At 49.9% G+C, this 10,962-nt stretch overlaps 5 protein-coding genes across 5 annotated transcripts in view; 1 reads left to right on the top strand and 4 right to left on the bottom strand.

The window, feature by feature from the left end:
• Positions 1-5,648: 5,648 nt before the first annotated feature.
• On the bottom strand, positions 5,649-6,364 carry LOC117581552. The gene is made up of 2 exons (XM_034268882.1): positions 6,208-6,364; positions 5,649-6,074 (listed from the first exon to the last, which is right to left on the bottom strand). Exons 1-2 carry the CDS (start codon positions 6,322-6,324, stop codon positions 5,757-5,759), a joined length of 435 nt encoding a protein of 144 aa, XP_034124773.1. The 5' UTR covers positions 6,325-6,364; the 3' UTR covers positions 5,649-5,756.
• A 395-nt stretch (positions 6,365-6,759) lies between these two features.
• On the bottom strand, positions 6,760-7,780 carry LOC117581287 (cell wall integrity and stress response component 4). Its single transcript, XM_034268321.1, has 3 exons — positions 7,629-7,780; positions 7,243-7,572; positions 6,760-7,176 (listed from the first exon to the last, which is right to left on the bottom strand). The coding sequence occupies exons 1-3, from the start codon at positions 7,677-7,679 to the stop codon at positions 6,793-6,795; spliced, it is 765 nt and encodes a 254-aa protein (XP_034124212.1). The 5' UTR covers positions 7,680-7,780; the 3' UTR covers positions 6,760-6,792.
• A 559-nt stretch (positions 7,781-8,339) lies between these two features.
• On the top strand, positions 8,340-9,169 carry LOC117581604. The gene is made up of 3 exons (XM_034268969.1): positions 8,340-8,528; positions 8,599-8,901; positions 8,954-9,169. The coding sequence occupies exons 1-3, from the start codon at positions 8,469-8,471 to the stop codon at positions 9,149-9,151; spliced, it is 561 nt and encodes a 186-aa protein (XP_034124860.1). The 5' UTR covers positions 8,340-8,468; the 3' UTR covers positions 9,152-9,169.
• Positions 9,150-9,861, bottom strand: LOC117581597. The gene is made up of 2 exons (XM_034268956.1): positions 9,454-9,861; positions 9,150-9,387 (listed from the first exon to the last, which is right to left on the bottom strand). The coding sequence occupies exons 1-2, from the start codon at positions 9,826-9,828 to the stop codon at positions 9,184-9,186; spliced, it is 579 nt and encodes a 192-aa protein (XP_034124847.1). The 5' UTR covers positions 9,829-9,861; the 3' UTR covers positions 9,150-9,183.
• Positions 9,862-10,056: 195 nt separating this feature from the next.
• LOC117592448 overlaps positions 10,057-10,962 on the bottom strand; it is a 2,928-nt gene continuing 2,022 nt past the window's right edge. Inside the window, exon 3 of the mRNA XM_034286212.1 lies at positions 10,057-10,116. Within this exon, the coding sequence (XP_034142103.1) occupies positions 10,057-10,116 (60 nt within the window). The remainder of the gene's footprint in view (positions 10,117-10,962) is intronic.

Here is a 10,962-nt window from a genome sequence, read left to right as displayed (position 1 = left end):
TAGTCAATGGCAGCAAAGCTGCTATTCAACCACCAAACAACACCTCTTAAACTCTTCAAGGAGCGCACATGAGAGTACTTCAAGTCCTGGTTTACTCCTTGATGATGATTATGGATGAAGCCACAATCCTAAGGGGTGGTGGTTGGCCTGGCTTAGTAATTACATGTCGGGTGGGTGCATCCACATAGGCGGCTTACACTCACGAAAATTAATTTCCTTGGCCCACTAAAATCTGAACGATAATGAGAACAATTCGATAAGCTTGGTTGGGCGTCGCAAACTGGGCGTGGAAAATTCGATTTTAAGCTGCAAAATCCCTTTCGAACTGTGTGATGCCATGATTAAACGCAGTCGCTCTCTCCTATTTCCCTTTCCCCCTCTCTCTCTCTGACTCTCTCTCTCTCTCTCTCGTGGTTTACACGCTAAGTGTGTGTGTTTAAGCCAAGTGAAACGGAATTAACCCACATCCATAAACCCCACATCTATGCCGTCGCATGGCAACGGAGCGCATTGGCTGCCATCGAAGCCCTTTGGAGCAACAGGAAGCGGAGGCAGTCAGGCATGTGGCAGTCAGGAGAGAGCCCCGGAGGCTGCGTATTCTTGACAGAATCGGGAGCCTGCATCATCCACAGCAGCAGCCAAGCCAAGCACTGACAGGCCGCCAATGGATGTTGGATGTTGGATGTTGGATGCTGGTTCTGCGGCTTAACTGAATGGGAAATGGAGCTTCCATTTGGTCAGCGTTACCCTCTGGATAACCTGGCTAAATAGCAGCCAGGAGGGAGGTCTCGGAGTGGCGGCCTCGCAGGATGTTTCAGCAAATTAAATGCCTCTCCAGGAGCGGCGGCATCAGCTGGCACGTGGCTTTATCCGCGACGTGGGCTGGCAGTTAACGCCGTGACAGACATCGTTGCGTATACGTAATGTAATATATATATGTGTGTGTGTGCGTGTGTGCCATGCACTCGGTGTCTGTCTCGGCTATCCCTTACCCCGCATCGCTCCTGTGTGTCGGTGTCTTTGTCACTGGCCCCCTGCAAATGCTGAAACGTGTTAAATTTATGGTTTGATTTCGCTGTGGCAATGCCAATATGCGATGCCCATGCCCATGCTCCGCCCTTTAGCCCTAATATTTATGGCCAATACGTGAGCACATGTGCCACAGGAGCGGCGGAGCGAGCAGCTCAACAGAAATCTCCGACACTCGCTGAATGATGACACCATATCAGAGATATGACTCAGAGTTCCCTGGAGTGCGGGGGAAGGGCCTACCCACATGCCTTACACTCTGAGAAGCTCTGGCTTTCTGCTTGCTGCATGCTGTGGCTGCACTTTGTAGTTTTCTCTCAGTGCAGCCCAAAAGTGCATTGTCTTCACCTGCCCGAGTGCAGCGCCAATTACTGCCGCTCACGTAAAAATCACGTAAGTTTAAATTCACTTTAACATCATTAAGACAAAGTGCGCACGCAGACTGCTGCGGTTCTGTTTCGACTTAGGAGGAGCAAAGAGCACAAACAGGAGCCATGAGCCAGCAGCCAGCAGCCAGCTGCAGAGGCCACATGCAGGTGGCAGAGCATAAGGGGAAAAACAGTCTAATGAAAATTTAAGTGGCGCATGCTTGATTTAGCAAATGAGTTGAGTCGAGTCGAGTCGAGTTAAGTGGAGTCGAGCCGCCTTTATGTGTTGCGTGTGTGTGTGTGGCCTCTGAGTGCACGACTCGAGTGAGCCGAAAGTCAAAAATAAAGTAATTATATTATGTTCGTTATGCGGTAGTCGTAGAGTGTTTGGCAAGAGCTCTAGGATACCATTACGATGTCAATTCCATTACATGCCCGTAATTACTATCGCGAGGACTCTTATTTCCTTTTTCTTGGCTGCAGTGGCTCCAGAACTCGTTTATTGCCGTGGCTAAAAGCTTCTCCACCACCGACGATCCATAAATCTATTTATAAACACGCCTAATCTCTGGCTGGGAGTGGGACTGGGACTGGGACTGGGAGGGCTGCTCCTTGGACCGCCCGCAGTGCGCTGTTTGAATGCAAAAGTCAAGACTATTGGGGGGTTCCGTTGTGGTTTCGCGTGGGCAACGGAAGCTTGTCGGACTGTCCGATTCGCAGCTCAAGGCTGGCCATAACCTTTGACCCATTAAGATAAGCGCTGGCCATAAACGTGGCCCACAAACAAAGCAGCGAAAATGAATTATTCCCACCCGAAACGATAAGCAGACGGCTGCCCGTGGTGCGGTTTATTCTCATTAGGAGAGAGAAACTGTGTTACATTCAGATCGAAATTCAGAGCCCAAATCGAAATGCAAATCATTATTTTAGCAGCTGGGATGCCAGGACTATCTATTGCTGCCACTGCAGGGCGAACGTGCCCCCGCCTGGATCCACGTCTCATTGCGGCACATTTCGCACAAGTATCGGCAACTCGGCAAACTTATTGATGCGCATAAATCAGTGAGAGACTCCGAGACCCGAGACCCGAGACTCTCTCTCTCTCTCTCTCTATGCATGCGAAATCACTGCAGTAGAAAATTAGAAGATTTTCGGTTCTGACAAGATTCGCTTACTCTTCCATCTCGCTCTCTGTCCCTCTGTCTGCTTGCACGTAACTGCAAATCGTGTGGCAAGTGCAACATCTGTGGCAATGGAGTCATACGCGAAAGCAGCCACCAAAAACGTGACAAAGCCAGCAACGGCAGCAGCGGCAGCAACAGCTGAAGGAGTTGATGCGACGTCTATGTAACTGTAAATGGCCGCAGATTCACTCTCTACCCACTGGCCACCCACTGCCCCTGCCCCGCAGGAGGAGTCACTGCAATTTGCAATTAACGTTCGCTGCTCTAATTAGCTCAGACGAGACGAGACCAGACCATTCCGGAGACCCGAACAGCCTGCAGCGGATCGAGCACACGCTTTGCCTCACTCTGGGCGCATAATTAGCCAAATTCTTAAAAAAATTCGCCCCAAAAGAAAAAAATATACACCAAAATATTTTTAAACGGCAGCTACTTGGGCGCCAATTAGCTGTGCAGAGAGGGGGCCGTGTGTGTGTGGGGGCGGGTGTTGTGGCTGAGGCAGTCGTGTGGGTGAGCTGCTTAGAGCCACCGCCCTATCAATGGCGCGTATCATCAATCAAAGGCTTTGCAGGTGTAAAGCAACCAAAATAGCAACGACGTCATCGTAGGTGAGTGCTTCGGCAATGGTGTGAGCTGCTCCAACAGTGTGTAGGTGTGTAGGTGTGTGTGTGTGTGCCACAGATAATTTGTTAAAAATATATGTATATAAAAAAGAAGCCAACAAAATGACAAATGAACTGCGACAGCCTGGCAGGTGAAAGGGAGAGTAAGAGCCAGAGAGAAAAGGGGAACAGCCCCGTGAATATAATTCAGGCAGAAGAGCAAAAGTTAAAGTGTAAATTATGCAATGCTTAATGGAAGTTGCTTTATTCTCTTTTTCTCTACCAAATCTAATTAAAGGTATCAAATCCCATTCCCATATTGTAAGCGAAATTCCGACATCAGCCCACGGTGTGTAATTAATTGAATTAACTCTCAAAAAAAAAAAAGAATCGCACAGCATTTCATTGAATTTAAAAGCCTAACGAAAACAGTTAAAAATAATAAGCCCCACAGTCATTAAGAGCAGGCAAATTATTTGTTTGCTTCAACATTAATGATGCAAAGGGCACTGGAATGGCGGAACTGTGCAACCGGAGGCGGTCATGAATGCCACACGAAATAATTAGCAGATAAATATTTTGCATGCTGCTGTTGCAGTTGCAGATACACAGATGCAGATGCAGATGCAGATGCAGATACGGTACCTTTGTGATGTTTGCACTGCACTCGCATATTTCGCTCTCACTCCATTTAAAAATAACTTTTAACTTGATTAAAAATGACAGCGGTGGAGGCAGAGACGGAGGCGGTGGCGGAAACGGATGTTACAACGGCAAGTGCAAAGTGAAATCTTGTGCAATTAACTTAAAGCCAACTTGAGTGGGGAAAATGGACAAGGGTGATGGCTGGTGGGTGGCTGGTCTTGGCCAGGAGGTCAGCATCGCTTCAAAAACTAATTGACATCGTTGGCCTGGCAGCCGCTGACAGCTGGCGCTGAGAGTTCTCTCGCTCCTCCTTAGCCAGGATGGTAGTCTTCTGCTCCTGCTCCTGCTCCTGCTCCTACTCCTCCTCCGTCTTTTGCTCTTTTTCCCACTATCAGCCGCCCATCTGGCATTCTCCTTAAAGGCTCGCAAATATTTTTGCAGTCTGCTCCCCACTGCCTCTTCCCCATCTGGCCCGCTGCCACGCTGGCAGTTTTAATTTAATTTTACACCGAATTCTGCGCCATGTCGTGACCGTCGTCGTCGTCGTCGTCGTCGTCGTCGTCGTCGCCGTTCGTTGCAGGCGCCAATTTTCGCGCGTCCTTTTTGCGGCCGCACTGCAGATTGTGGCACGGATTGGGGATTGAAGGTTCGGAGTATTGCGGGGTTACGTGTGGCTGTAGCTGGAGCAACTATTGTCAGTGCCATTAAAAAAGTTTAGCCCGATTTGAGCTTGCACGCTTAATGGCCAAGATTTTAATCAGAAAATGAGTTAAAAGCCAGAGCCAGCTGCAGGCAGGAACCTGGAGGAGCCCCACATCAACTGTTGACGATATCCTACCAAGGATTGCCACGGCAGCCGTGGATTATTGCGGCGCCTCTTTGCCACAATTACTTGCACACGCGTCGCCCACGGCCGCTTCTCTCTCTCTCTCTCTCTCTCTCTCTCTGAGGTGCCACAATGGGGCTTGCCACAGTCTGTAAAAGTTGGCGGCGCACATTATACGCAAAAGTTTTATCTGGCAAGAAAACAAAAAACTGCATTAACCACAGACGGCATTTCGGCGTGAATTCATCATGGTCCCCACAGAACCTCCCTTAACCCTGCTCCAGGACCCAACCAACTGTCAATCTCATGAGGTAAGTGGTGAGCAAAAGTTCACGAAATTGCTGCAAAATCAGCGATGCAATTCGGTACAAATAAAATCCATCTGCTCTACTGCTCAATCAAAAAGTTACTTAAGCAGTTGTTGGTAGTTGATGAAGTCAAAATGCCAGTGATGGGAAGTTTTCTTGATCGTTTAATGGGCTAAGTAAGAAATTGATCATTTACATGATAAAACTTGTTTACTTGACATGATTGTATCATAAAAGAACTTATTTAAGGCAAGAATTATCATTTATCAATATAGATTGTGGCTTCGACTCGCCAGAACCCAACAATTTCTGAACATTCTTGCCAGCAGTTAGCGTACTCCTTTATGTACTCTTTGAGATAGTTCTAATCAATAGAATAGTATCAGCAAAGACTTGTACATATTTGTCATATCAGCAGGTGTTCTTCTGCTATCTGTAATCCGTCACTAGTTGGCGGCTTTATTGGCAGCACCCAAATGTCAGCACTGATTTACAGTGGACACTAGAAGTGGGATTTCAACTCACTTGAGTAAACCAATTAGAACTCTGCGAAACCCTCCAGCCAGTGGCTGACCATTGACAACAACCTGGAATGGAAATTAGAGGTGCCTATTTGGCATTTTTGGATGCATTCGAAATAGAGAATTCGATTTACTGGAAATGTCAGAAAGTTTGACCTCAAAATGGACCACACGCTGGGGCTTCATCTCAACTCTCTCCATCCCAATCCTTTATTGAATCGGACAATCATTTGAAGAGCTTAAACTACATCGAACTGTCTGCTGCTGCTGCTACTACTGTCCATTCAGCGGGGCAATGGGCTGCATTGACCTCCATTCCAACGGCTTCCACGTGAGGGGCTCCATTGGCTTCATGGTGAAGAGCGGCGGGAAGGGCGTGAACGGTGCACAGTCGGAGCCAGAGCATTGGGTCTGCGACTGGGTAGAATTGCCACTACCAGTGCCACTCTGGCTCTGGCTCTGTGTGCCATTCTCGGAGGTTTGCGTCTGGCAGCCTGGACCGGTCTGGGTCTGGGTCTGGGTCTGAAGGCCGTCGGCCGAGTGCTGCGTTCCGCCGTTTCCACAATTGCATTGCACGTCGAGAGGCGCTGCCTGATAAAGGATAAACGTTTACAGGATTGTAGTTTCCCATTGTCAGAGGAGGGGTGCAGGTCTGTTTGTTAGTCTGTCTGTGTGTCTGTCTGTTTGTCTGTTTGTTTTTGTTGTTCTACTCTATTTTCATTACATTCAGTCCTGACAGCACGCACAGCCCGGCAATGGCCACGGCAACCACGACGACGACAACTGGCAGCGACCCAGGCTGAGCGGTGGTGCAACTACGTTGCTGGTGTTGGCCCTTCATGCTTAATGGTTCGAGAATAAACTTCGACTGACTACAATCTAGTGTGTGTGGGCACACTTTAAAGCGTTCTCACGTTAACGGCTGCACACAGACACTGAGACACATTCACAGATACATGGGCACTGCCAGTTGCTCGTAATTGAATGTACGAGCATTGCCGATGAGCGGGCAGCCAGCTCTTAGTTGCCCGATAAGACGGCTTACAAATTGAATATTTACGCGCTTTTTACGCTCACCACACAGTGGGGTGGACACAGCGAGTACATCCAGAGAACATCCTTCACCTGCTAATTCTCTTTCTGCACAGGAAGATTCCGAGCCCGACAGCAGACCGACAATGTAAGATTCAAGTCTGAAACTTGACTCTTTCGATCCTTCAAATTCTCAAGACTTGAAGACACACCCTGTATTATGGTTTAATGATAATTTTGTTACTTTTTGAATGCTCATTTATTTGTGCTGAGAGACCTAGGCCGCGGCAGCGGGAGTCTTCACAGCGGCTGGGGTGCCGGGGGCAGCGGTGCTCACTGGTGCGGCGGCGCTGCTGCTGGCCGGAACGTTTGATGTTGGAGCCACAGTGCTGACAACAGTGGTAGGAGCCCCGCTCGAGCTAGCCACGGGGCTGTTTGTAGAGGGGACGGGCGCGGCAGTGGACACCGTCGGCAAGCCGTACCTGAGGCAACTGTCGAGCAGATCGTATGTGGCGGCCGTGTCGCGGACATAGTTGCTCTCGGTGGTGTTGGTGCACTGGTACTCCGTGTCCTGGATGGCATTTAAGCCCTCAGCGAGGCTGCTGGCCGAGGTGGCGGCGTTGGTGGCAATGTCATAGATGACGGCGACATCGCTGTTGGCCTGCGGGTGCATGGAATCAGCTTGGAGTCAGTAGTTGGACGAGGGAAACTCGTGCTCAGTACTCACCGCTGTGGCGTAGCAGCTGAAGAAGGTGCCGGTGTCATTGTCGCTGTCGCAGCTGGTGAAGGCGCTGCAGAGGGAGGTGACCTCCTGCTTGTAGATTGTCTGCTGCTTGGCAGCCTCAGCGGTCAGATTGGCAGCCTCGGCGTTGGCTGTTTTCACACAGGAGCTGTACGAGCTGGAGAAGGTGGCGGCCACCTCGTTCAGCATCGGCAGATACAGGTTGAAGCACTGCGTGGTCTCATCCGCTGAGATGGTGGCATCAAAGTCCCGTGCGTGCACGAGGTACTGGTCCAGGGCGCTCTGCAGTTGCGTCTGCACGGCGCTCGGCATGGCCTGCGAATCGATTGGAAACTCATTACTGCCCTCGGAGCTGATTTTGGGTCAATTACTTGAGCGGCCAGCACGCTGGCGAGGATTAGCACACTGCAGAGAAGCTTCATGTTGGTTGGGTGGTTCTCATTTAACTGTCGCTGTCGGCCAGGAAGCTCCTAAGCTTTATATACCTGGTGGCAGAGTCGCGGCCAGAGGCGAATGATTGATCCGTTTGGCTCGATGAAGTTTTTGTGAATTGTACTTCTGCTCTGTCCCTGCAATTAGTCTGGCGATCAATTAGGAAGGAATTAAGTTGTATGCGTAATACCCCAGAGTCCCAAATTGCTTTGCATGTGAAATTGCATTTCAATCGAACGATAACTGGTGGATGCCATTCACGTGTCGTCAGGGTCAAATCGGTTAAGCGTTAACGACTGATAACCGCCGACTGATAGATAGCGCTTACAGCAAAATGTCGATCACCTTTTAATTGTTCAATGGTTTATGGCAGCTTTGGGGCTTTGCAGAGTCGTCTACAATGTATGTTCTGGCTTACAGGTAACAAGAGTTTCAAACTATCAAAGAACTTTCCCTGTTGCATTAGCCTTTGAACCATTTATAGTCTTCTCTTCGCTTCTACTTATTCTGCGCATTACAAACCTCTCCCCAGTCGCATAATACTCCCTTCGAAGGGCATCAAATGTTTCGTGCTCGCCCCACAAAAGTATGCTACACTTTCATCAATCGCTTGCACAGTTTTAGAGCCACTGAATCGTGATTTGCGGACTGTCCCCGCAGCGATAAGCGAGCATATAAACAAACCATACATCAATGTCAGATTACACGGCCAACTTTTGCGGTGACTTTACGTGGAAATTTTGGCTACTTTTTTGTCAGTCGGTCGTTGGCAGAGAGACATGGAAATTGCTGCTAATATTATCACGCTGCTGCTGCTGATCCCAGGGATGTGCCTGGGGGTAGGCTAAAGACGTGTCCTTGCCACTGTGCGTTTGTCAACTAACCAGAGGAATTTCTTTTTTGCGACAGTCCCATGTGGATGAACAGCCAAGGACGGTGGAAACGTTGCTCTCCTATCTGGAAACGAATGAATCCACAACCAAACAATGTTTTGCCCGCTACTTGCCGCAGTTGGAGAACGAGGGGGCCACCTGGTCGAAGAGTTACAGCAGATGCCTGTGGATAGCCACCACTGGGCGCCAGTCGGTGGTCACGAATGTTGCCGCGGCGCAGAATCAAATACGGGAAGCGGCCTTGGGCATTAGTGCATTTATCGACGACTGTCTGGGCATTGCCGATTCCTTGGCCTTTTTCAATTGCTTTGCCAAAATGGTGAGTGGACAGTAAGCAAGGAACAACCTTTACTATCACCAACTATCCACAGTCCAAGCGGCAGTTGGCCACCGTGTACACCATTTCGTACAACGCCTCCGAGGATGCACTCAGAATGAGCCAGCAGCTGGGCACCATTGAGGTGGAGCACTATCTCTGCACAAACCGCACCGAGCACACCTATGTGGAGGGCACGGACCGAGTCTTTCGAGACCTCGACCAATGCCTGCAGCAAAATGAGGAACATTAAAGCTTGGGCTACCGCGCAGATCGTTCTGCTCTTTAATCTACATAATCGTTCGCTTCAATTCGGCAGTGACTGAGTTCTCTGTAGGCCTGACGCAGATCTTCCATGTAGCTCTTTTGGGCGTCCAGGGTGCAGAGTAGATAAGTGCGATACACCGCATCGTAGTCCTGCCGCAGTCGCGTCTGTGCACTGGTGGAGTTGTATGTGATTTCAGCGAGAATTTCCAAATTGCGACTGCCCTGAGGTGATGAATATACGAAAGAGACTGAGGACTGATGGATCTGGGTTAGAGGCATCGAACTTACATTATCGCTGATGCACTTGAAGTACTCCAGATCATTCTCCAAGGTGTCACAGATGTGCAGATTGCCGCACACGTCGCTGGCACCCAGCTCGATTTGTAGTCGCTCCACCGCCACATCGATGGAGAGCTCCAGCTCAGTCTCGTTGGCCTGCTGCTCGCACAGATCAAAGGCATCGGAGAAGGCCAGCGAGGCACTGGCACAGGCCTGCAGATACTCGTTGTGGCACTCATCGATGGTGCCATCTGGTATGGGGGTTAACCAGCCGAGGCCCACGACCTGCGTCCGCACCGCCCAAAGGCCCAACACAAACAGAGCCAGCCGCAGATGGCGACATATCGTCTCGCCCAGTCGCTCGTGCTTCCGTACTGAATTCATTTGGTCGCAGATCTCGAATGTCGCTGAACCACGACGGCGCTGCTCTCCGAACGTCGCACTCAATCGAGTATCTTTTATCGCAGGGAAGTGTCCAATTGATCAGTTCCTGGTAACACCGTCATTATTTTTATTGTCCCCTCCGATGGCCAGCTGATTTATCTACAGTCCAACTTGCTTAAGTGGCAACTTGAAAAGTGCTCAACATTCAAGCAGAATTACTTTATAAAATTACAGGAAAATAACAATGTTGCCTGTGTTCTCCCGCTCCAGGTTGGACTGTACCTCATTCTTCCACAATATTTGTATCAGCATTTGACATTTTCAGGTGTTTCTTTATCTCTCTGCTGGCGTTACCCATTGATTGAAAGTGTTATGCCGAAGCTTACAGCCCGTCTAATCCGATCTCCCATGTGTACTGGTAGCCAGTAGTCCTACATATGTCCGAGTGACCCTTATCTACTTCGATTGACGAGCTACTAATGATTACCCCACAATTTCGAAGTGAACTCAAAAGTATTCTACATTTTAGCAATTGCTTTATTGAGTTGAAGCCTCATCTGTGTGTGTCTGCTTTCAGCTTTCCCTTGGCCACAATAAATAAGTTTAGGAATCGCTGGACTGGTAGATCACAACCCTAGAAGAAGCGCTTGAACAGGCGCCAGTTTCCCCTGTGTGCCTTGGGCAAGACCCTGCCGAGATCCTCCTCTGGTGGGTTCGGGGACTCTTCGGTGACGGGAGCGTTGGTGGGAGCTCTAGTGGGAGCTTCGGTGTTGATTGGAGCAGCAGTCGTGGGACCTTCGGTTACGGGAGCAGCAGTCGTGGGGCCATCCGTGACTGGAGCAGCAGTCGTGGGACCATCCGTGACTGGAGCAGCAGTCGTGGGAGCATCCGTGACTGGAGCAGCAGTAGTGGGACCATCGGTGACTGGAGCAGCAGTCGTGGGAGCACCCGTGACTGGAGCAGCAGTCGTGGGAGCATCCGTGACTGGAGCAGCAGTAGTGGGAGCATCCGTGACTGGAGCAGCAGTAGTGGGAGCATCCGTGACTGGAGCAGCAGTAGTGGGAGCATCCGTGACTGGAGCAGCAGTAGTGGGAGCATCCGTGACTGGAGCAGCAGTAGTGGGAGCATCCGTGA

This window comes from Drosophila guanche, unplaced genomic scaffold (assembly GCF_900245975.1).
Source record: "Drosophila guanche unplaced genomic scaffold, DGUA_6, whole genome shotgun sequence".
Classification (NCBI taxonomy): domain Eukaryota; kingdom Metazoa; phylum Arthropoda; class Insecta; order Diptera; family Drosophilidae; genus Drosophila; species Drosophila guanche.
This window is presented reverse-complemented; position numbering and strand designations above follow the sequence as displayed.

Excerpts from the sequence above, each read along its gene's own strand:
- LOC117581552 (XM_034268882.1), bottom strand. The coding sequence starts at position 6,324 with ATGAAGGGCCAACACCAGCAACGTAGTTGCACCACCGCTCAGCCTGGG. Across the intron at positions 6,075-6,207 it reads GCGTGCTGTCAGGACTGAAT|GCAGCGCCTCTCGACGTGCA; the intron begins GTAATGAAAATA and ends ATCCTTTATCAG.
- LOC117581287 (XM_034268321.1), bottom strand. The coding sequence starts at position 7,679 with ATGAAGCTTCTCTGCAGTGTGCTAATCCTCGCCAGCGTGCTGGCCGCT. Across the intron at positions 7,573-7,628 it reads CCAGCGTGCTGGCCGCTCAA|GCCATGCCGAGCGCCGTGCA; the intron begins GTAATTGACCCA and ends ATCGATTCGCAG. Across the intron at positions 7,177-7,242 it reads TCAGCTGCTACGCCACAGCG|GCCAACAGCGATGTCGCCGT; the intron begins GTGAGTACTGAG and ends ATGCACCCGCAG.
- LOC117581604 (XM_034268969.1), top strand. The coding sequence starts at position 8,469 with ATGGAAATTGCTGCTAATATTATCACGCTGCTGCTGCTGATCCCAGGG. Across the intron at positions 8,529-8,598 it reads TCCCAGGGATGTGCCTGGGG|TCCCATGTGGATGAACAGCC; the intron begins GTAGGCTAAAGA and ends TTTTTGCGACAG. Across the intron at positions 8,902-8,953 it reads TCAATTGCTTTGCCAAAATG|TCCAAGCGGCAGTTGGCCAC; the intron begins GTGAGTGGACAG and ends AACTATCCACAG.
- LOC117581597 (XM_034268956.1), bottom strand. The coding sequence starts at position 9,828 with ATGAATTCAGTACGGAAGCACGAGCGACTGGGCGAGACGATATGTCGC. Across the intron at positions 9,388-9,453 it reads TCAAGTGCATCAGCGATAAT|GGCAGTCGCAATTTGGAAAT; the intron begins GTAAGTTCGATG and ends TCATCACCTCAG.